At 47.8% G+C, this 21,647-nt stretch overlaps 2 protein-coding genes across 2 annotated transcripts in view; one reads left to right on the forward strand and one right to left on the reverse strand.

Moving 5' to 3' along the window:
* Lsg1 (large 60S subunit nuclear export GTPase 1) overlaps positions 1 to 4,336 on the reverse strand; it is a 29,920-nt gene extending 25,584 nt beyond the window's left edge. The window contains exons 1-2 of the mRNA XM_041647189.1: positions 4,182 to 4,336; positions 2,195 to 2,321 (exon numbers count right to left, since the gene is read on the reverse strand). Coding sequence (XP_041503123.1) covers positions 2,195 to 2,321; positions 4,182 to 4,280 — 226 coding nt within the window. The 5' untranslated portion in view covers positions 4,281 to 4,336. The remainder of the gene's footprint in view (positions 1 to 2,194; positions 2,322 to 4,181) is intronic.
* Positions 4,337 to 15,954: 11,618 nt separating this feature from the next.
* Positions 15,955 to 19,065, forward strand: Fam43a (family with sequence similarity 43 member A). Its single transcript, XM_041647191.1, has one exon. The coding sequence runs from the start codon at positions 16,863 to 16,865 to the stop codon at positions 18,141 to 18,143; it is 1,281 nt and encodes a 426-aa protein (XP_041503125.1). The 5' UTR covers positions 15,955 to 16,862; the 3' UTR covers positions 18,144 to 19,065.
* Positions 19,066 to 21,647: the final 2,582 nt, after the last annotated feature.

Raw genomic sequence — 21,647 nt, forward strand, 5'->3', positions numbered from 1 at the left:
CTCAAGGCTGGTTTGTACTATAGTGAGAACCGTATCTTTATTTAAAAAAAATAAGTAAAAGAAATAAATAAGGGCTGAGACGGCCACGCACAGATCTGGTGCAGATAGACATGCAGTAAAACATCCAGACACCTCTCCCCTCCACACACACATGCACACTCCACACAGGAGACTATGTAGAGGTTCTATAAAATGCTATGACATTTTATATAAGGGAATTAAGAACTTGTGTAATGGGGTTGGGGTGGGGTAAGTATGCTGTAACTGTCTCTACAGGTTTTGAGGGACAATTGATTGTACTGAGGAACAAACTGTACACATGTACAAAAGAGGACTTCTCAGCCCTAACAAGACAGAAGATCTCACCATGTGTACTACTGTGGATGAGCATTACACCAATGGAAATAAGCCAGGCAAAGAGCAACAAAGAGCTCACAAGATGTACAACTGAAAAGGTGGAGATGTAGAAGCAGGAGTGGATGGTGTTATGGGGAAGAAACAGGAAGAAGATCATCAGAGTGTGAATGAATGAGGCAGGGGGAGCTCCAGACAGCTCATGGCCAGCATGGCGACCTCACCTAGGAACAGTGTATTGTCCACATGAAACCTACCAAGAGAGTAGACTACCTTACCACACACAAAAGAACCACGTGTAGTGATGTATCTGTCGGTCAGCCTGAAAGCCACCACCTACACACTGCGTGTGAAGATTAGGACACATTGTAGACCACAACTGTATGAAGTTAGGAGGTAGGAACATGACTACCGCCCCCCCAATACAAAAAACCCCAAATCAAAACAAACCCTGCCCACCCCCACCAACAAAACACAATAGAAAATTACCTCTGCAACCATGTTACTACTTAAAACACCTATAAAGGAACCCTTCACCACCCCTCCCCTTTAAAGACAAGGTCTCACAACACAGCCCTGGATAATCTGGAACTCAGTATGTAGACCAGGCTAGCTTCAAACTCAGTGACATTCTTCTGCATTCTGGGGTGAAAGGCACGTGGTGAAACTTCTATCCTCCCTGGAATCTGGCCCTTGCACACCCCCTGGTGTCTGTGCTCATTACCGCGTGTCCCTGACCAGCAACACCAAACCCCTAACAATTTCTGAACAAAGCAGACTGACTGCTGTTTCACAACTTGTCTGGATGCTCTCACTACCTGCTTTGATTTTTGTTTGAAGATAGGGTTTTGCTATGTAGCCCAAGCTGGGAGTTTACTATTTGTAACCCAGGCTGGCCTCAAACTTAGGGAAATCCTGCATTAGCTCACCCAAGTGCTGGGATTACAAGTGTGTACTACTGTGAATGGCTATCTCCTGTCCTAGTACCTACTTATCAATCTTCTGTCAGATAGAAGCTATCATGAGCTCCATCTTTTATGGCCCATTGTTTTCTATAGACTTCTTTCAAAACATATAAAAGAACATTTTAAAGAAATAAATTTATCTTTTAACACTATTCTGAGTAGCCAGGTCAATGTTTGAGAGTAGCTGGTGCTAAATAAAGGCATTTTGAACAAATGAATGACTTGCTAAGCAGCCTGCCATTCATAACAGTAAGAGAAATAACTTAGAATACTATTTATCAGTTACTCTTCTAAGTACTTAGAACACGAACACACATACACACACACACACACACACACACACACAGCAGGGAGTATGTACAAGGTGCCTGACAGCAGCAAGGATATGTTTTGCACTTGATATGACGATGTACAATCTGAAGGGCTTCTGCTCTGTTTCTGAGACAGTCTTATGACATAACCTTGGTTGGCCTGGAATTCATAGAGATCTACCTGCCTCTGCCTCCAGAGTTCTGGGGTTTAAGGCATGCGCCACCACACCTGACATCTGAAGTGTTCTTTAGAGATGAATTTAAAAACCAGTGCGGACTCTGCCTTTCACGCGTGGAACTTTCCCACCCCGCCTTTGGATTAAGGAAAGCCTGTTCACATGACAGAGCAGACGGCAGTGACCAGGAAAGCCTGTTCACATGACGGGAGAAGACAGCAGTGACCAGGAAAGCCTGTTCACATGACGGGAGCAAGACGGCAGTGACCAGGAAAGCCTGTTCATATGACGGGAGAAGACAGCAGTGACCAGGAAAGCCTGTTCACATGACGGGAGCAGACGGACGGCAGTGACCAGTGTCGCAGGCACCAGCTGATGAGCCACTTACCAGCCACAAACTCAGTCCCTGCGAGCTCTGCAGTGGCGAGGAAGTCGTCGAGGGAGCTCTGTTCCGTCACCGACTGGAGATTGAGCCGCCCCCAGTCATAGCCATCGTTGAGTTCACTCGTGTGCAGCTACAAATTAAACACGGCACAGACTGAAGCAGCTCTCCTCTCTCTTGGCATCGAAGAGCTCTAAACTTTCCCAGTACTGGTTTGTGTCCTGGGGTGCTTTGCCTCTTCTAGAATGTACACTACGAATAACGAACACTAGGTAGGCTGGGCCACACCTCAGAAGGACACTTGTCCTTTGCTGTCAGTGACGTTGCCATCCAGCAATGCAAAACCCCAGATCAAATATTTAAACGAACACTTCCTTACCTCAGCAAGGGCATTTCCCTGACATCATTCAATTTTATCTCTGACTCTTTGGAAGTGAATTTTACTATTTAGAAAGCTGAGGTTTAAGTAGGTAAAATATTTGCCTACAGTAGAGAGGTAGAACTTGAATCCTGCCAGTCAGTCGCAAAAAGTTTCCATAGGGACTATGAGAAGGGATATTTTAAACTGAGCATCGTGGTGCACGCTGTTATCACACGAGTGGGAGACAGAGGCCACAGGTCTAAGTGCCATCCTGAATTGTGTAGAGATCTACTCCCCACTTCCCCTTAGTCTCCTGACCCCCAAACCCCCAAGGGCTGGAAGACTAGACTGGCTGGGATAACCATTAAAAAGATCTAGGTGCACACGATAAAGTTGATTTTCTCATACAACCCAGATAAAATACCATCCTGGTAAATGCTTAAATACAGGTGCAAACAGTTAAAAAAAAGAAATTAAAATCAAAAGCTTAGAATTAATAAACATCAGGATACAAATTAGAATCTTTCTTTTTAACATTTAGATTCAACCACCCCACAACTCCCCAAAGAGTACTACAATAAGAAGTCACCACGAGGTCAGTTAAATGACCACTAATCAATGTCCACACTTGAATAAAGAGAAGCCCGTGTGTATTCCTAAGACTGATTGTTTGAAAAGTGGGAGAGTGTGAAAGACATGTGGTCAAATTAGCACTGGGGACAAATCCAGCACAAGATCTTAACGAAAACTCCAATTTTTTTCAAATATTCTGGAGAATAAAAGTCACAACTAGAACAATAAACAAAAATCAACCACTTCATTCATTTTTTTTAAAAAAGACAGTAGCCATGGTGGGCCTTCAACTCATTATGTAGACCAGACTGGCCTTAAAACTCATCGAGATCTGCTTATCTCTGCCTCCTGAGTGCTGCGATTAAAGTAATCTCTGTGTGTGTGTGTGTGTGTGTGTGTGGTTTTTCGAGACAGTGTTTCTTTGTAGCCTATCCTGGAACAAGCTCTTGTAGACCAGGCTGGCCTCAAACTCACAGAGATCCACTTGCCTCTGCCTCCCGAGTGCTGGGATTAAAGACGTGCGCCACCATCGCCAGGCTTTCATTTCATTTTAAGGCTCCCCAAACTCCCAGAGACAATGTTAACTCCGTGAGCTCAACCCCAGGGAGGAAACAGAAGGGAAAGCTGGGATAGAACTTATTTGTTTTTCTGATGGAACCAAACACTTCTAGAAAATCGATTCTCTAGATAATTAAAATCGGAAAGTTTAAAGATCCATCCAGGCGTGATGGCCACGGCTTGTAATTCCAGTACTCTGCAGGCAGAGGCAGGAGGAAGGGAGTCCCGGGCCAACCTTAGGCTGCGTACGGAGATAACAAATTATTTTCTCTTTAGAGTTTTCCATGAGCGCCCACGGCTTCTAGAGCAAAGATCAAACACAGGCAAGTATTCCGACATGAAAGGCTGTACACGTTTTCATTCCCATCTCATCACACGCTAGTCCCTCTATGCCCTGCGCCTTGCTGGGACCCGCTTCAGGCGTGACTCTGCTCTAACTTTTGTAACGTGGAGGCTTCCAGAACAAGACGGAAAGGATACGGATAGTAAGGATTTTCTTACCCAGGAGTCAGTATGACGGTGGCTGCGGTTTCGCTGAGTCTGATGCCGGATAAGTACCCGGCCCAGAGACCCGCTACCCTGCGCTCTCCTCCGGCCCATAACAACTCCACAGTGGTACGAACACCCTCCACACGGCGCGTGTGGCTTCCGGTTTCCCGGCTCTATGTCAGGAAGTGACGTATAAACGAGTCCAAGTAGCTCTGGTCCAAAGTTGAGCTGGGGGAGTGGAAAGACTTTTAGATTTGTTTCAGAATGATTTTGGTAGATATCGACTTTGGAAATATTATAGAGAAGAAATGTTGAAATTGCTCTGGGGAATTTCTTATTCAATTTTGGATGGGCCGACCTACTTAAGAGAATGGTACATTCCAGACTTGTACGTCAGTGTTTAAAGTTCGGTGGGAAATTGGGACAACTGGAAACTATACCCGCTCCGGTTCACAGGACTAACTCCACCTTCCCTGCTGCTGCTGTCGTCTGGAGGAGGAAGGGACTCGGGTGTAGGGTGCCTCTGTGACTCTAGGTGGCAGGAGGCTCCTGTTGCTGCTTTTTCGCCCAGCAATTAAATTAGTTTTTGTTTTCCTAGCATTCTATAGCTGTGAAGCAGGGAGAAAAGTTCCTGCCTCGGTGAGATTTTGAAATGAGCAGTGGAAAAGCATTTCCAGAACTTGAAAGACGAGAACGAAAGCCGACAGCATCCTTCTGCTTTCTGAAGAGCAAATATATTTACCCGTTTCAGTGAGAGTTGTATCAGTATTTTCCTATCATTAAAATTAATAGTGAGCTGGCTCTACTAATAGATATTTAGTGGCCTCCACCAGTCGTCAGCTTTCCTTATAATGGGAATATAAAAAGTCGGTTGAAGCCAGGCATGGTGACACACACCTTTAATCCCAGCACTTGGGAGGCTGAGAAGAAACCCTGTCTCCAACTACCTCCCCCCCCCCCCCCCCAGCCCATCAATTAATCGCTAGGTGCGCACAGGACTCCCTCATTGCTAGGGAGATCACTACAATGTGCTGCTCTGACAGGTGTTTGCACAGGCTATAGATCAAAGGTATGCAGTGTCACACATCAAACCAATTCTTGTTACTTTTCCATGCATTATCGAGGGGACTTGGGGTTAACATGTATAGCATCAAGATAACTCATTGTGTTAACTTGCTTGACTGAGCTATGTCTAACGTTAAAATATGACTGTATTTGTCAGTTAAAATAATTAAGAAAATTCATAAGAATCAAGAAGCCTAGTACTTTTTCAACTTTAATGAACACAGAAATCTCCTTAACAGTTGACTGATTGATAAGCGCTGGGTCAGGGTCTCTGATTCTAACTAGTTTCCAGATAACAAGGATGTGAAAGGTTCACAGACTACACTTTAAGTAGCAAGAGCAGCCCATTCCTTTCTGGTGCCGATGAAGTCACTTCAGCCAACTAACAAGAGGTCATTCACAGCAAGTTAGCAGCAGGCAGAATGGGGGCCACACCACTCGCCCACTTCTGACTCTTTGTCACCTCCTTTTTGAGTGCAGTATCTCCACTGGACATTCCTTAACAGGAGTGAACCTCGGGGAGCTGACAAACCCAGTAGTGGTTTGGAAGGCCTGGGAAAGGCAGCGCTAACACACAAGAAAAGGAATGCTTTTCTCCGAGAAGAACGTGATTTCTGCATCCCCATCTTAGAAGCATGACTGTAAAAATCTCTGAACACAATCTCCATCAAGAAGGCAGGGAGAAGACACCTGGATAGAGTTAGCGAGAGCCCCTGGCATTGTTAGAGATCACCCCAACTCAGGGAAATGAAAAGGATTATACACATTAGCAAAGGCAACAATAATAGACAGTGTAGAGAAAATGGTCATCTCATTCCTAGAATTCAGCAGTAACTCAATGCTTCACCTTAGTTTCCTTTTCCAGAGCTTTCGAAAAAGCAAACACGCTTGGTTTTTTTGTTTGTTTTAAGACAGATTCATACTTCATAATCTAGGTTAACCTCAAACTCAGAGTTTCCTGCTTCTGCCTCCCAGGTGATTGGAATTATAGGCACTCACCACTGTGCCCAACTGCTTTGGGTTTCTAACGTCACTCTTAGATTTTTGGTTGTGAGCTGACCTTTTTAATGGCTGAACTATCTCTCCATCCTAATGCCACTCTTTTAAGGGCTCTAAAATATCTTGAGAGAATAAGCCAAAGTGAAAATTTAATCAAGATTTGTTAGGGAATGTCAAAGAAGATTAATTGTAAGATTAATTAACAGCAACTATCCTAACGAACAATAAAGCGCAGCCTTTTCTAAGAACCCCGCACCCTACAACACAATACTCGGAAATGCAAGTCTCAGTTTTCTCGTCTGGTTAATAGGAAGAAGAATGGTCGTCATGCCTTTAATGTGGTGTATGCCTTTAGTCCCAGCACTTGGTAGGCAGAGAGAGAGAGAGAGAGAAGGAGACCAATCTCAATGAGTTTGAGAACAGCCTAGTCCACATGGAGAATATCAGGCCAGCCAGGACTATTAATCATGAGACCTGTATTAAAACAAAACAATCAGAATGGTGGCTATAATTTTTGTCCTTCAAATGTAACAAATGAAATAAATCTGCAAGATTGTTATTCAGTAGTTTGTGGAGATACCAGTTTGGCACAGCTGAATTACTCCCCCCCCCCCCCCCGCGCCCATACAGACCAAATGATCAATATAAATGAGAACCCAGCTAGATAACTGCTCAGGAACAAGGGCAAAGAGGTAAGTAATTGAGGGTGTTGATGAGGCAAGAGAACAGGACCCAGATTCAAAGGAACAAAGAGCAAGGATGAAAGGAGAGGAGATCAAGGTGATGAAGGATTGAACAAGGTGCTGGCTGTGCCAGAAGGAGGGGGTTGCGGGATGAATCAGCCCAGGTCCCTGCCCTCTGACTGCAGGAGCTATTCCACCCACACACTTTAGGGAACAACACAGCCCAGCCAAACGCCCACCATTGCTTTGTCATGCCACCGGAAATGCTCCACTACCAGACTTCCATCTGAAGACTTGCTGGATCGTCCCAATTCCCAGAGCTAAGCTCTTCCATGGAAACCAGGATTTTCTGAGAGGCTGATTCCTGGAGAAGGCTGCATTGATTTGGGATTGGACGCCTGTATCTACCTTTGAAACAGCAGCGCAGGGAGTGCTCCTCCGTCATGGTGTTGCATAAGAGGTGATTTACCTCGTCTGAACAAATGTAGTTACAAGTCCCGGTACTCACACCCAGAAACAAATCTTGGAAGAGCTTTCAGCAATCTGGCTCCACACTGCTGAGCTCCTGCCTCTCACATCTGTCAGGGGAGGGAGCAGGAAAGCCAATTGGCTTCTATTTTATCACCTGTTTGTCCAAAATGTGTCAGTGGCTGACATTTTCCCAAGGCCAGCCTAGAGTGCCGTCCTTCCACTGCTCACTTTCTACACTTCTCATTCAGGAACAGCAAAGCAGTTTGTGTAAGCCCGAGAGTTTTGAAACTTACGTCTGCTCATCTTTACAAAGTGTCAATCAATCAGGAGGGAAACTCCCTCCTATTATCTGTTGTTCTCAGTTTATCTTGGTTGGAAATGGGTGGATTCTCACATGCCAGTGAGTTTAAATAATTTTGCAAACATTTATTGGTGGTTCTTATTGATGACTGAGTCATTGCAATTAAACATTGATTGCCTGCTTGTGTAAGTGGTACAAGCATGGAAAAGTATCAAGAGATTCGTTTTGATTATATCTCCTAGGCTATAGGAAATACTATATATAGTATAGATAGCATATATAGTATATAACAGCTATAGGATCCTCTGTGAATTGTATGTATGCCTATGGATCTAAAAAATAACCTAAAACATTTATTGCTAGTGTGGGTGGGTGGTGTGTTCATGCATGTGTGTGGCATGGCACTCCTGTAGTGGGTAGAGGACCACTTTGTGGAGTAGGTTTTTCCTTCCCCCTTCACAGAAGTTCTGAGGATTGAATTCAGGTCACCACATGTGCAGCAAACGCTGTTACCTCCTGAGCTGTCTTGCCAGCCCTCACACCTATCGGTTCCTAAAAACTCAACTCTTACATGTGAAGTATCTATGGTCTTCTCACAAATGACTTTAAAACTAACTCTTCCCTTTACAACAGCCAGGCAAGAAAGGGCATCAGTGTTGTTCTGCACCTAAGAGGGGTAGAAATTGTCAGAAAGTTTAATCGAAGTTAAACGCTCTCGATAGAGGTTTAGTGATAAGCAAATCAAAAGTTCACGAATAGAAAGTGTGAGGTTGTTCCCACACAGTCACTTATTTCCCCCATCCATTTGTGGACCACTAGCTCTGGGGAGTCAGCACTGGACAAGGTCCTGCCTGAACGAGTGTGCATTCTATTATTATTCTTTATTCCTTTTACATTCCAACCACATTGTCCCTCCCACCCCTACTCCTGTACCACCCCACCCCCACCTCCTCCCCCAGACCACTCCCCCATCCACTCCTCCCAAAGGGTAAGGGCTCCCATGGGGAGCCAATAAATCCTGGCTCATTAAGTAGAGGCAGGACCAAGCCCCTTCCCTGCTGCATCAAGGCAGAGCGTGGTGTCCCAGCATAGGGAATGGGCTCCAAAAAGTTCACGCTGTAAGCAAGTCTGTAGGACATTTTCTTAATTAGTGATTGATGTAGGAAGGCCCAGCCCATTCTGGGGGTGCCAATCCTGAGCAAGTGGTCCTGGGTTCCATATGAACTGAGGCACAAGTCAACAGCCAGAACCCCTCCATGGCCTCTGTATCAGTTCCTGTCCCCAGGTTCCTGTCCTGTCTGAGTTCTTGCCCTGTCTTCTTTCAGAAATGAATGCAGTGTGGAAGTGTAAACAAAACAGACCCTTCCCTCCCACATTTGCTTTAGTCATGGGTCTCGTGGCGTTTCATCACAGCAACAGAAACTCTAAGACCAGGGGGTTTTGAATTCAGAGGCATTCCTCAAAAAGGTGCTAAAGACCACATTCACAGGCAGTGGGGATTTGGAGGTTAGTCATTGCTGCGAGGAGCCCCCTCTAATCATTGTAAGTTCACTTTCCTATCAGTATGTTTGCAAAGACACACTTTCAAGTAAGATCACTTGTGAAGGTACTGGGTATTAGGACCTTTCCAAGATGGCCAAAGTCAGTGGGTTTTGTGTGTGTGTGTGTGTGTGTGTGTGTGTGTGTGTGTGTTTAAATTGACCCAGAATTTATCTCCTGAGGACCTTAAGTGACAGATGAGTGCTGAGGGATATTTGTACACTGTATGAAGATATATTTCTGTGATTGGTTTAATAAAGAGCTGAATGCCCAATGGCTAGGCAGAATATGTAGGCAGGACCTCCGGGGGGAGGGGGAGAGAAGGAGATGAATCTAGGAATCTAGGTGTGAGAGAGACACTAGGACACATGGAAGAAGCAGGATGGGGGGGTACATAACAGAACGTAGATGGATAGAAATGGGTTCATTTAAGCTACAGAGCTAGATTAAAATCAACCTAAGACCAAGCTTTCATAATTAATAATAAATCTCTGTGTCATTGTTTGGGAGCTGGCTGGTGGGACAGAGAAAAACTTGTTACAGATGGCGGCCTCTCCCATCAAGGAGTCACCAGAGGCACTGACCCAGGGAAATGCCATGGTCAGCTCCCCAGAGAGCATATCTGATACAATGAAGGGCCCAGAGCAAGCCGTTCTCAAGTCCTTCAAAACCAGGTCTTCCCCTCTGTGAAATCAAGGGGCTGGAGCAGACCTCATAACACTCCTAGGAAGAGGAAATGTTTGGAAGGGTCAAACACAGAAACATGCTCAATACACTCAAGATCTCCGCTTTCATGCCTGTCTTCTCATGCTCTGTGCAAACTACCTTTGACATGAGTCATTTGTCCCCTTTGGACTTCTCCCTCTGTAGCAATCTGCCCGTCCTCCAGTGCTTTACGTGAAGTGCCTTGCCCTCCAAGATGAGACTTCATGAAGGAGATCCTGATCTCTTCAGTGTTCACTAGAAGTTCACCAGGGAGTTCCCAGAGTACTTAGTGTTATCCCCTTAGATCGGGCATTGGCATTTGTGATTCATCTCCTAAGCTTTTAGCCACCTCTTCCATCTCTCTCCAGCTCACTGAATATGGAGCTATGAATCCCCAAAGGGATATGATCACATCTATCTCCCAGTATGAAGCATGTAGAAGCCATCTGAATTAATCTTTACATTGAATTGCTATTATGTCGTTAGTTCTTGACATGACCTAGCTAAAGGTGTGCCAGGTCCACATGTAAAAAGCCAAAAGGCAAGTAAAACACAGGTTTACTTAGCAACCATCTCTATTTTCAGTGAGCCTCGCTGTTATTTTTAATATTTCCTGAGAAATGGAACTGGGCAGGTATTGTTTTTGAAGCTAAAAATACTGAAGAGGTCAAAATCAGTAAATAGAACAGAGGAATTTTATGGCTATCCCATTTTCATAAACCTAAGTGTAATCTTTTGTTTTTGAGACAGGGTCTCACTATGTACCTCTGTCTGTCCTGGAAGGAACTCTCGCTATAGACCAGGCTAGCCTTGAATTCACAGAGATCCTGAAACTTCTGCTTCCTGAGTGCTAGGATTAAAGGTGCACACTATGGGACCAGTGAATGCAGAGCACTGTTTGGCTCGCACGGGCTGCCTGGGCCTGGCTGATAAAATGAACCAGAGAGCCCCAAAGCATAGCCTTTCACTGAGTGTAGTACATGGAATCTATACACATATTTGTTTCAAAGCCGTGGCTGTATAGGTAGCAGAAGTAAGGGGCTGAAAGTAAGATTTAAATCATACGGGAGCCCCAGCTCTGGCCATGCACATACACTCTCTGGGCCTCAGTTACGTCATAAAACCAGAGAGACGTGAACAGATTGTGGTGAAGGGCTCTCTACTTCCGGCAGCATGTGTTGTCAGCTGTTATTGTGACAATAGTCACGTGGCTCGTGTCCATTTCACATGCCACACATTGACCGTACACTGGCGGCAGGCCCGAGCTAGGAGTCACAGAGATTGCAGTGGCTAAAATGCAGTTACCCACTAAAGGAGCTCACAGCCGAGTGGGAAAAGTGGGAAGTCACCAGGACATTGCTGTTAGCCAGAGAAGAGCTAGAACCAAGAACACGAGTGAGGTTGAGGAGGCGGGTAGACATGGAATGTTTCCTGGAGAAGGAACCAGGAAACCAGCTCATTTTCTGAACTAGGTCTTGGAAATGGGTACCAGGGCTGGAGCTGAAATACAGTGGTCGGGCTTCTGCATAGTATGGCCCTTAGGTTAGTTCCCAACATAGAAGAAAAGGAGGAGGGAGAAAGATAGAGGAGGAAGGGGAAGGGGAAGGCTGTAGAGGAGGACAGACAAACTAGGGACCAGCCAGGAGAAGTGACACAAGTTATTTCAATTAGATGGTACCATATAAACAATGTAAGAAACAGAAGAGGCGGCCTTAGGTGCCCAAGGGGAAGGCCAGGCCATCCGTCATCCCTTAGTACAGGTTATGATGCCAGGAAAGGTGAAGGAGGCTCGGGAGCTAGGTAGGGGCCCGAGATCAGAACGCTTACTGTGTTGTGTTGGGGTGCTGTGCCTGGAGTTGCTGGGAAGCCACTTCGAGGGTTAAATCTAGGAAGAGATACAAGCCCAGAGCCGTGGTGAAGGAGACAGGCTCAAAAGAAGAGAGACTGTTGAGCCGTTAGGAAAGAGGTGGGCACGCGCATAGATGTGCTGTTTGTACTTAGTTGGGTTGGGACACGAGTCCAAGCCTCTCTAACTGCTTCCCTTTTCTTGGGGAAGCATCAGTTCAGCTCTGGTTGGTTGCACTAGAAACACAACTGTACGTGGAGGGACATCTTCCAAGAAGACGAACGTGTGTTCCATTGCTAAAACAAAGTGCACAAAGCTAGCTACTCTAAAAGAAAATGGTTTATCGAGCCCACAGTTTAGGAAGCCCAAACCTAAACAACATGGCACTAGCTCTGCCAAGAAGTCCCTTGGCGGCATCATATCACGGCAGAAGGCACATGTGAGAGAGCCTACACATGGCCGAGCAAGCATGCGGTGAGACACGAAGCTGCGAAAGGGCCCGAGGGCCAGGCTTTCTCTTGCATAGCGATTCTCTCTGGTGGAGATTAGCTGGGGTCCCACACAAACTCCAATGACCTCTGCTAAGGGCAGCACCTCCGACGACTCAAATGTCCTCTCGTTAATGCTAGTGTAGGTGCTGGTGACCCCAAGAAGGTGGAAAACCGATGTGACAGGAATCAGGGACAAAGGGCTGGAAGAGTAGGAGGTTAGGATTACGGAGTGGGACGAAGAAGCTTGGAAGTCCTTGAGCCGGTTTAGCTCATTACAAAACCTTAGTCATGCCTTTTGCTTAGGACAACACTTGCCTGTGTGTAATCCTATAGCCATAGTAAAGAAGGAAGGGAACAGGCAGAACTAATCTCAGTGCAATGCACTCAGTTGAGCTCACTGTAGCCTACATATTGTTATTCAGCATAAAATTCACATAAAATCATCACAACTTGTTTTCTTACTAAATCATCAAACGCATGCTTGAGGCTTACTTCAACTTGAGCCACTACCTCTGGGTGCTCAACAGCTGCACATGCTGACTTCCCTGGCTGGTGCAGGCCAGTGTTCATCTCATCCCTTTGAGTGCCTGACTCCCTCAGGCTATCACTGTTCCTGCTTTGAAAGAAGCCACTTTGACTCCTAGTCCCGCCACCTGTTCACCAGCGACATCACTAGCTGGTATTTTATTCTCTGGTGTTGGTTATCCATGGGCTATCACTCCCAGGAAAGCAAACACCCCAAACATCTTTATCGCTTTATCCCCAGCAACATCGTCACCACAGTGGACTCTCAACAAATATTTTCGAAGGACTTGAATATTCCAGATTTACCATTGTCTCCCCTGAAGTCAATGTCCACTTAGTGGGTCCTTCATCAGGGGAGGGGGGTAGAGATGGAGGAACGTTATGTAAAACACAAGGTGGACAGAGAGCCAGTCCAAAAGCCCTCTAGGAGATAAAAGGCTGATTCTCAGGTGCCAAATGAGAGCCCGGCAGTCCTGCTGGCACCACTTCCTTTCAGATGTGCTCTATCGATTCAATCACAGACCTGTCCAGTTTTATGAGAAACCACCTCACCCCGTGGCACTTTGGTCTGCCACCACTAGGTGGAGTAGTGTCATTAAAAGTACAGCCGTAGTGTCTAGCCTGTTTTTCAATGGACTCTGGGAGGTTCTCTCCCAGAGCGGCCCTGGATCTCCGATGTACTCTTGCCTGTCTCCTCCTCCTGTCTTCCACTACGGAGGGGAGGTGTAGCCTGTTTGTGATCCGTGCTTTCAGCAAAGGTGGCCAGGTTCTCCAGAAGGCAAGGTAGGCAGTCCCCAGAGGCTGGCCCAGGTCCAGGCCTGGAGGAGATAGCCAGGTTTCCCTCCTGGGTTAAGAGCACAAGCTCTGGACATGATTCACATATGGGATGTTCTCATTTACCTAGAACCCTTCTGTTCTTCCAAGGTCGAAAGAAGCTCATTAAATAGGTAGTTAGGCATGACACAGCCTGTACATCTGACACTGGCACGCTGGCTGCTACCAAGAGTTGTGGTAGCCAAAGGGATGCTTCCTTATAATCGTTCCTCTCTGGTTTCTGGGTCACCGTGTGTAGCTCACGGCCGTACCTCCAGGGCCGTGAGACCGGTCTTGGTCCCCTTCTTCCTCCCACAAGTCCTTCTGGCCCCCAGACATCCCAGCCACGTGGAAATATTAACTGCTTGAATATAGAATGCAGACTTTGGGATTGTAGATGAGGAAAAGGCCACTCAGCTGAGGCTAGGTTGGGATGCTTCCTTTAGAATGGTTTTGCTCTTTGGATTGTAAATTATCATAATTGACACTGCCATTTCAGTAGAAAAGAAAAAGCAGTGATGGCTTGATGGCTTATTATCATTCTAGTTCATTCCATAGAGCTGTCTGGAGTCCCCTTCCCCCCCCCTCCCAAAACCCATTCAGACAGCTAGCAAGTAAGGCATTAGGAGCCTAGTTAAGAAGCTTCACAGGCCCAGTCAGCCGTGAAAGGGCCATTCCTTCTTCCTGAGCAGCAGTTCTCAACCTGTGGGTCATGTTGGGGGGGGGGGTGTTGAATGACCCTTTCACAAGGGTCACCTAAGGCCTTCCTGCATATCAGATATTTACATTACAATTTATAACAGTGGCAAAATTATAGCTCTGAAGTAGCAGCAAAAATAATTTTATGGTTGTGTGTGTGTGTGTGTGTGTTGGGGGGTCACCACAGCCTGAGAAACTATATTAAAGGGTTGCAGCCTTGGGAAGATTGAGAACCACTGCTCCAGAGAATAGGAGGGTTTTTAATTCATTATCAGGAAAGCTCTTTGATGGGGAAACATTTTTTATTGCTACCATGATTGACTCTATCGTATCTTGTACAAATGCCTGCATGTTCAGGCTGTAGTTTTGCCTCCTCTACGCTCAGAAAGCCCTCCGATTCTCCTCCTGTTTGGTGAAATCATCTTTCAAACATCACTCCTCCGTGAGTCTTTTTGATTTTCTTAGTCACAGTGAACTCTTTCTTCTCCCAGATTCTCAGAGGACTTTGGTTTTTTTTTTTCCTGGCTGAATTTAGCCCAGCAAAAATTATTTCTGTTCACTCGAATGTCTCATTCATCAAACAGAACTCACTTTGCTTGGTCTGTCTGAATGGCCTTTAGTGTCAAGTCGGTTGTTTCAAGAGCCCAGAAATAACTTACTGGCAGAGGGGCAAGCTGGCCGGTGACTAAAAGGTACCTGTTCCAGAGCCAGGGATGCTGAGGCATGCCTACATTTCTGGAGCTGCAGGCAAGAGGATACGAGTCTGAGGCAAACCTGATCTAGATAGCAAGATCCTGTCTCAAGGGACAGGGGAAAAAAGTAGAAAGAAGGGTAAACAAACAGACCCCACATTGTTCAGCTAGCACATGGGGAAAAAAAGCATGAAAAATGTCATTTGAATTTTCCTAAGACTTCTCATCCAAAGTGCACTAGTGATTTAATAAACAAACAGCAATGCAGCCTTACCTAGCAATTCCATACATCTCAAAAAAGTGCCTCACACTCCGAGGGGCTGGTGGGAACTGGAAGCCCTTAACGTAGCGACCGTTCACTATTGTGTTCACTATTGTTCACCCCAGTTACCCTACCACCCACTCTTCACGGCCTGCACTTCACCTGTGGATAAATGCACCAAGACAATAACAACTAAAGCCTTGGCTCTAGGGTTTTTTTTTTTTTTTTAATAGACGACTTTTAAAGAATAAAAGAGAACAGACCCTGCAAATTCTCCTGAAGTTGTCACACAAGGAAAAAAAATTTCCCAATCTTTTCGTACAGGAAAATAGCGTCTACAATCTCATCTTCCACCACCTCCTCCAGAAGTTTCGATCTAGATGTACATTTATTCAGGGAGTTGCAATTTAGCCTAGGGTGGTGTGTCAAAGTTCCTTTTGCTACCGGGTAACTCCAGGTCTTTGTGGTTTCTATAAATAAAAGAGATGCTGGTATATTTGGGACGGGATTGCCTAATTGGACCAGTCTTCCTTTGCCTAGTCCAGTGCTTGTAACCGGGTCCCTTTAAGAGGCCAGAAATGCGTCCGGCGTCGCAGCCCTATGGATTCTCCTCCCCTGTCCGCGCTGCGAATGGTTCGCGCCGGCCTATATTAACCCGAGCTCTCCCTCCCGGACGGCAATGATGTGAGGCGGGCTAGCCGGCCACCGCGCGTAAGACCACAGAGGGCGCGCTGCAGACCGCCGAGAGCCCCGAAGCGGAGTCGGACACCCCCGGAGGGAAGCAATGAGGTAGCAGCAGTCCCCGGAGCAGACGCTGCGCGCGTCCTGCCCTCGGAGCCCCGCGCTACCCTGGCCAAGCCGGCCGAGCGCGAGTCCCCGGCGTCCCCTCGAAGCGAGGATGCAGTGAGCCGCGGGACTGCTGTGCCTAGCCCACCGCGGCCAGCCGGACCACTCGGACGGTACTTGAGGCAAGCTGCTCATTCCGGGATCAGTCCAGCTGAGGGGCTCGCCCTCTCCGGCACCCACTGAGGGTGGGGTGCACCGGCTCCTGGGCGCACTGCTGTAGTTTCCGCGGCTCCTGGCCCTGGCCCAAGACTTGTGTGTGTGTCACGTTCGCTGAAGAAGAGTTCCTGCTTATTCTCTCACCAGCCCGGGTGCTTTGGCCGAGGCCCCCTTCTATTTATTTGCACGCACTCATATGGTTTTTTTTCTAAAATCATTTTCCGCTCCGCTCTCTTATTTTGTTGCTTGTCTGAGACTTTTGTCCTGGTCCTTCTCATCTAGGCTTCTGTAATATATTCATATTCTCTCTCTCTCTCTCTCTCTCTCTCTCTCTCTCTTTCTCTCTCTCGTGTGTATACCTCTCTTGCACACTCAAAGTTGTATATTTTTTTCTTTCTAAGATTCTACCCCACCCGCTGCGGGGTTCTCAAACACTATCTGGCCTCTCCTGCTTCCATCTCCCTGTCCCGGCTGTGCTCCCAGCTCGAGTTTATTTTCCGGGCTTGCCCGGGCCAAACGCAGCCGGGGCTGGTGGCCCTGCGGGGCTCATACCCCGCGCTCGGCCGCCGCCGCCCAGACGCTCCCGGGCGTCCTCCGGAGATGCTGCCGTGGAAGAAGCACAAGTTCGAGCTGCTGGCCGAGGCGCCGCCGCGGCAGGCGTCCAAGCCTAAGGGCTACGCTGTGAGCCTGCACTACTCTGCGCTCAGCTCCTTGGCGAGGGCCTGCCCGGAAGGCGCGCTCAGCCGGGTGGGCAGCATGTTCCGCTCCAAGCGCAAGAAGCTGCACATCACTAGTGAAGACCCCACTTACACTGTGCTCTACCTGGGTAATGCTACTACTATCCAGGCGCGCGGCGACGGTTGCACTGACCTAGCGGTGGGCAAGATATGGAGCAAGAGTGAGGCAGGCCGTCAAGGCACGAAGATGAAGCTGACAGTGAGCGCGCAAGGCATCCGCATGGTGCACGCCGAGGAACGAGCGCTGCGGCGCCCCGGCCACCTCTACCTGCTGCACCGCGTCACCTACTGTGTGGCAGACTCGCGGCTGCCCAAAGTCTTTGCCTGGGTGTACCGGCATGAGCTGAAGCACAAGGCGGTAATGCTACGCTGCCACGCGGTGCTGGTGTCCAAGCCGGAGAAGGCTCAGGCCATGGCCCTGCTGCTCTACCAGACATCAGCCAACGCTCTGGCAGAGTTTAAACGTCTCAAGCGGAGGGACGATGCGCGTCACCAGCAGCAGGAGCTGGTGGGTGCACACACCATCCCGCTAGTGCCGCTGCGTAAACTGCTCTTGCACGGACCTTGCTGTTACAAGCCGCCGGTGGAGCGCAGTCGTAGCGCTCCTAAGCTAGGCTCTATCACCGAGGACCTGCTTGGGGAACAGCAGGAGGAGGAGCTGCAGGAGGAAGAAGAAGAGGAGCATCTCGAGGGCTGCCTGGAGGAGGACGAGGAAGAAGAGGACCGTGTGGGGGATGGGGATCCAGCAGCGGAAGAAGCTGAGGCACAGAGGGCGCTGGTGGTGGCTATGCACTTGGAATGTGGGGACTTGCTGGACCCACTAGAGAATGGCCACGAGGAGGCGTTGGGGGGCAGCGGGGTCTCGCTGGGCCTCAGCTCTGGGACATCACCTCGTCCGCCAGGCTGTGCCTCCGACATGAAGGCCCAACTGTCGCAACTTATTAGTGACCTGGGCGACCTTAGCTTTGGCAATGATGTGCGCACCCTGGAGTCCGATTTAAGGGTGACACGCCTGCTGTCGGGCGAGAGCACGGGCAGTGAGAGCTCCATCGAGGGCGGAGGCCTGGACGCCACCTCTGCCACCTCTGGCAGCCCATCCGGCCCTGCTGACAGCACCAGCCTAGAGGAGCCCTATTCCAGCTAAGATCCCAGAAAACTCCGTGTGCCCAGCACCCCACAGTGGCTCCCCAGCTGTAGTTCTGTCCCCCCTAACCTCCGGGAAAGGGAAATTATGCACCTGAGGGCCAGACCTGGGTTTGGAGTTCCCGGGGGCTTCTCTCCCATCTTGCCCCAGCACTTTTGGCTCTGAGGTGGTTCAGGTTGTGAGTGTGGAGATGTGGAGGGAGAGAGAAGCACTATAAAGGAGAGACAGACAGGCCTGCTTCGGGGGTGAGGGGGCGGGGAGGGTGTGGGACAGGGAAAGCTGGCTGAAGTTGGAAAAGGCCAAGGGCGGGCTAGAGGTGCCCAGCGGTCAGTTTCCTGTTTGTGAGGCAGCTGGGGCTTGGGAAGGAGGGGTAACTTCCTCTCCAGACCCCCTGACTGGGAGGCCTCCCTCTGTCATCAATATCTCATTAACAAAGTCATTCTCATAGTATTGGAGGCTTTCATGGCTCCACATTACCTGCCCCCAGTTCTTTCGGATATTGGGCTGTTTACCTCAGACTCAAAACTCTTTAAAGATTGCCAAATTTCTCAAATAACTGTACTGGGGTGAGGGGCAGGGTATGAAAGTTGTGTTTTGTTTACAGTTAAAGACATCTAATACCTTTAAAAAAAAAAAAGGAATTTTCCTCTAGAAATACACACCTTCCTCCTGTTCCAAAGAGCATACTCCATGATGCTGTGTAAGATATTTTTGCACCTTTGTGAAGTATTTTTGACTTTTTTTTGTACATAACTGTGATCTCAGAGCTGAATGTTTATATATCTTTTGCTGTGCAAAAGATAGCTGTAAAATGTTGTTCAGTTGTACATACGGAAATGTGTATAAAACATTTTGTTATTTTTTTGAGCAGCATTGTTTTGGTTCTGTTTGCATGTCAGTGGGGTGAGAATAAAGAGGAAAAGTCGTTAGAACAGCCTCTGGAAATGCTGCCGAAGATGATTGGCGGTAAGGTGGTAGGGGGGTGTGCCTCCATCCTTAGCGTGGTTCTGATGGGGCTTGGAGAGGGAGAAGGTGAAACCACACTACCCGTCTTCTAGAGTTTTCTTTTTGAATCAGATAATCAAGATGTTATGTCTGGGCCCTTCTGAATATTTCATATTCTCATTGTATGTGTGGGGTTTTGCTTGCTTGTTGCTTTTGAACACAGGGGTTCACTCTGTAACCCCCTACCTGGCCTGGAACTCCTCATAAGACCAGGTTGACTTCGAACTCAGAGATCTACTTGCCTCTGCTTCTCAAGTGTTGGGATCAAAGATATGAGCCACTATGCTGACATATGGACTATTTTTCTCCAAGTTAGTTTTTGGAGAGATCAGAGTAAACCCAATTGTCCATGCTCTTTAGAGGGGTCTGGCTGTCTACTGAGTGACTGCCATGTTCTGTTTTTTTTTTTCCCACCTCCTGTGGTTGGCCTAATGATCAAGTGCAAGCATAATACATAATCTTTTTCCTCTGCAGCCTGCCATGGTGCTTTGGGGACTGACTAACACCCTAAAGGGGGCTCTGTGGAGTGGGATCTGCTTTGTTTTTTGCTGTGGGGGGGGGGAGGGAAGCAAATAGAAAAGTTAGAGGTTCCAGATACCCAGAAGTGAGTCATGACCCAGGAGGGGTTTGGGGAGTCAGCTCAAATAGCCTGTTTCCTTCCCTTACAGCCCAACCTGGCCCAGTAGGAACCCATCAGGGAACAAAGCAGAGGAGCTGTTGGCTTGGTGTGGGGGTGTGTGCTGCAGGGTGTTCATGCTTTCTGTGTTTGTTTCTGTTGTGAACTCCAGCCAGATGTCTCTAGTTGGGCTACACCCAATCAGCTGTAAGTGGGATTACGATGCTGCCAAAACTGCCTGCTGCCGGTCATTCTTCCATTTGCCCTTTTGGGCCTCTTTTCCTGTGCTGCAGAAATGGATCTCACTCCCGGCCTTCCCCAGTGTCCAGAGGCCACTTTGCTTTGTTTTCTTCATAAATATGTTCTGAACAGCTAGGCCCGAGGAGCCCAAGGAGACTGGAATGCACTGGACTCAGAGAGGAAGGGAGGGTGAAATTTTCTTCCCAGTAATGGGAGTGGTTCAGCAATAAGTCTATCTTTTAAAAAGACAAGCAAAGAGGTGGGGGTGGGTAATATTTTTTAAAAAATACTCAGTGTCTTCTTAAGGCCACAGGCCACACCGTTTCATCTTCTCTTCTGGCTTGGCTGAGTCCTCGTCCTTCTCACAGCACACCTCAGGTGTATATCATCGAATGACATTTTTAAATGTCCAGGTGGAGGTCAGGAAATGCACATCCCACCCAGCTGTGGCCTTCCCTGTCCCAGCAGGTAGCTGCCTGGACCGCTGTTCTTCTGGTCAACAGAGTTAGCATTTCTCATTATTTGCCCATTGCCAACTTCCTCTGCCGAACAAAGCGGATGAAGGCATAAGACAGTGGAGATGATGGGGCTACTGCTTGGGAGTGGGGGCCTTGACTGTTAGGCAGACAATGTGCTAGTCTGGCTCTCACAGTGATGGAGGTAGATAAGATGAAGACATTAAAGCCAACGCCACCAAAAAGGACAAAGCAATTTTCTCCTTAAAGTTTTCTTTTTCTTATTTGATTTGTGAGTAGCAGGTAGGGCGTGGCCTGAGGAGCTGAAAAACACCGCAGATGGGAAAAGAACCTGCTCCCTTCCTCCAAAGCCTGGCCCTCATTTTACTCTTTCTCTTCTTGGCTTCTTGGCTTTTGTCACTGCTCCTCAGGGCTCTCAGGCTGACGTAATTCTAGAAGAGATGCAAAGTGATACATGATTCACCTCTTGTTGCGTCTCCGTCTTCCAGGGATGATATCATGAGAGAGAGAAGAAATGGCTCGAATTGAAAACAAAACAAAACTTCATTTGTTTTCTGGTGCCTGGAGGTGCTGGAATGGTGTGACACAAGCCAACTCAGACCACTGGGTGACAAACACATCCCAGAACGGCCTGAAGTCTGGTTTAGTCTTCACATTTGACGTCTTCCTTCTTGCAAGGCAAGATGCCTCATGCATGTAACCCGGTGGTGTTTTAAATGCAGCAAGACCCTGCACATTCTTTTGCAGCCTAAGTCATGTTCTGAGTCCAGCAGTGCAGCATTGACTGTGTGAACCCCAAGTGATTTCTGGAGGCAGGAGAGGTTGCCGGGGAGGTGGCAGCTGAGTCCCCGGAGCAGGCATTTGTCAGCTTCTCCCAGTGCAAACATCCCGTGTCGGGATCTGTAATGTGTTGAGAGAGAACGAGGGAGGAGTGGGACTGTATAAAATAAACAGTAGTGTGACAGACACACTCAGCTATGGTAGTGTCAGAGAACACCCACCCCACCCCACCCACCCCACGCATCTATCCCCACACATATGCCTCCTTAAAGAAACCTCTCTCTCTGCATTCCCACCCCAGGAACGCAGTGGCTCTCAAACAAATTAGGAAGGCTCTGTTATTCTGAGAGAGCACATTTCCTTCCCGGGGAACACAGCTGTGTTTGA

The sequence above is a fragment of the Microtus oregoni genome, unplaced genomic scaffold (genome assembly GCF_018167655.1).
Source record: "Microtus oregoni isolate MIOR12 unplaced genomic scaffold, Mior012 000162F_ref0000463, whole genome shotgun sequence".
NCBI lineage: Eukaryota > Metazoa > Chordata > Mammalia > Rodentia > Cricetidae > Microtus > Microtus oregoni.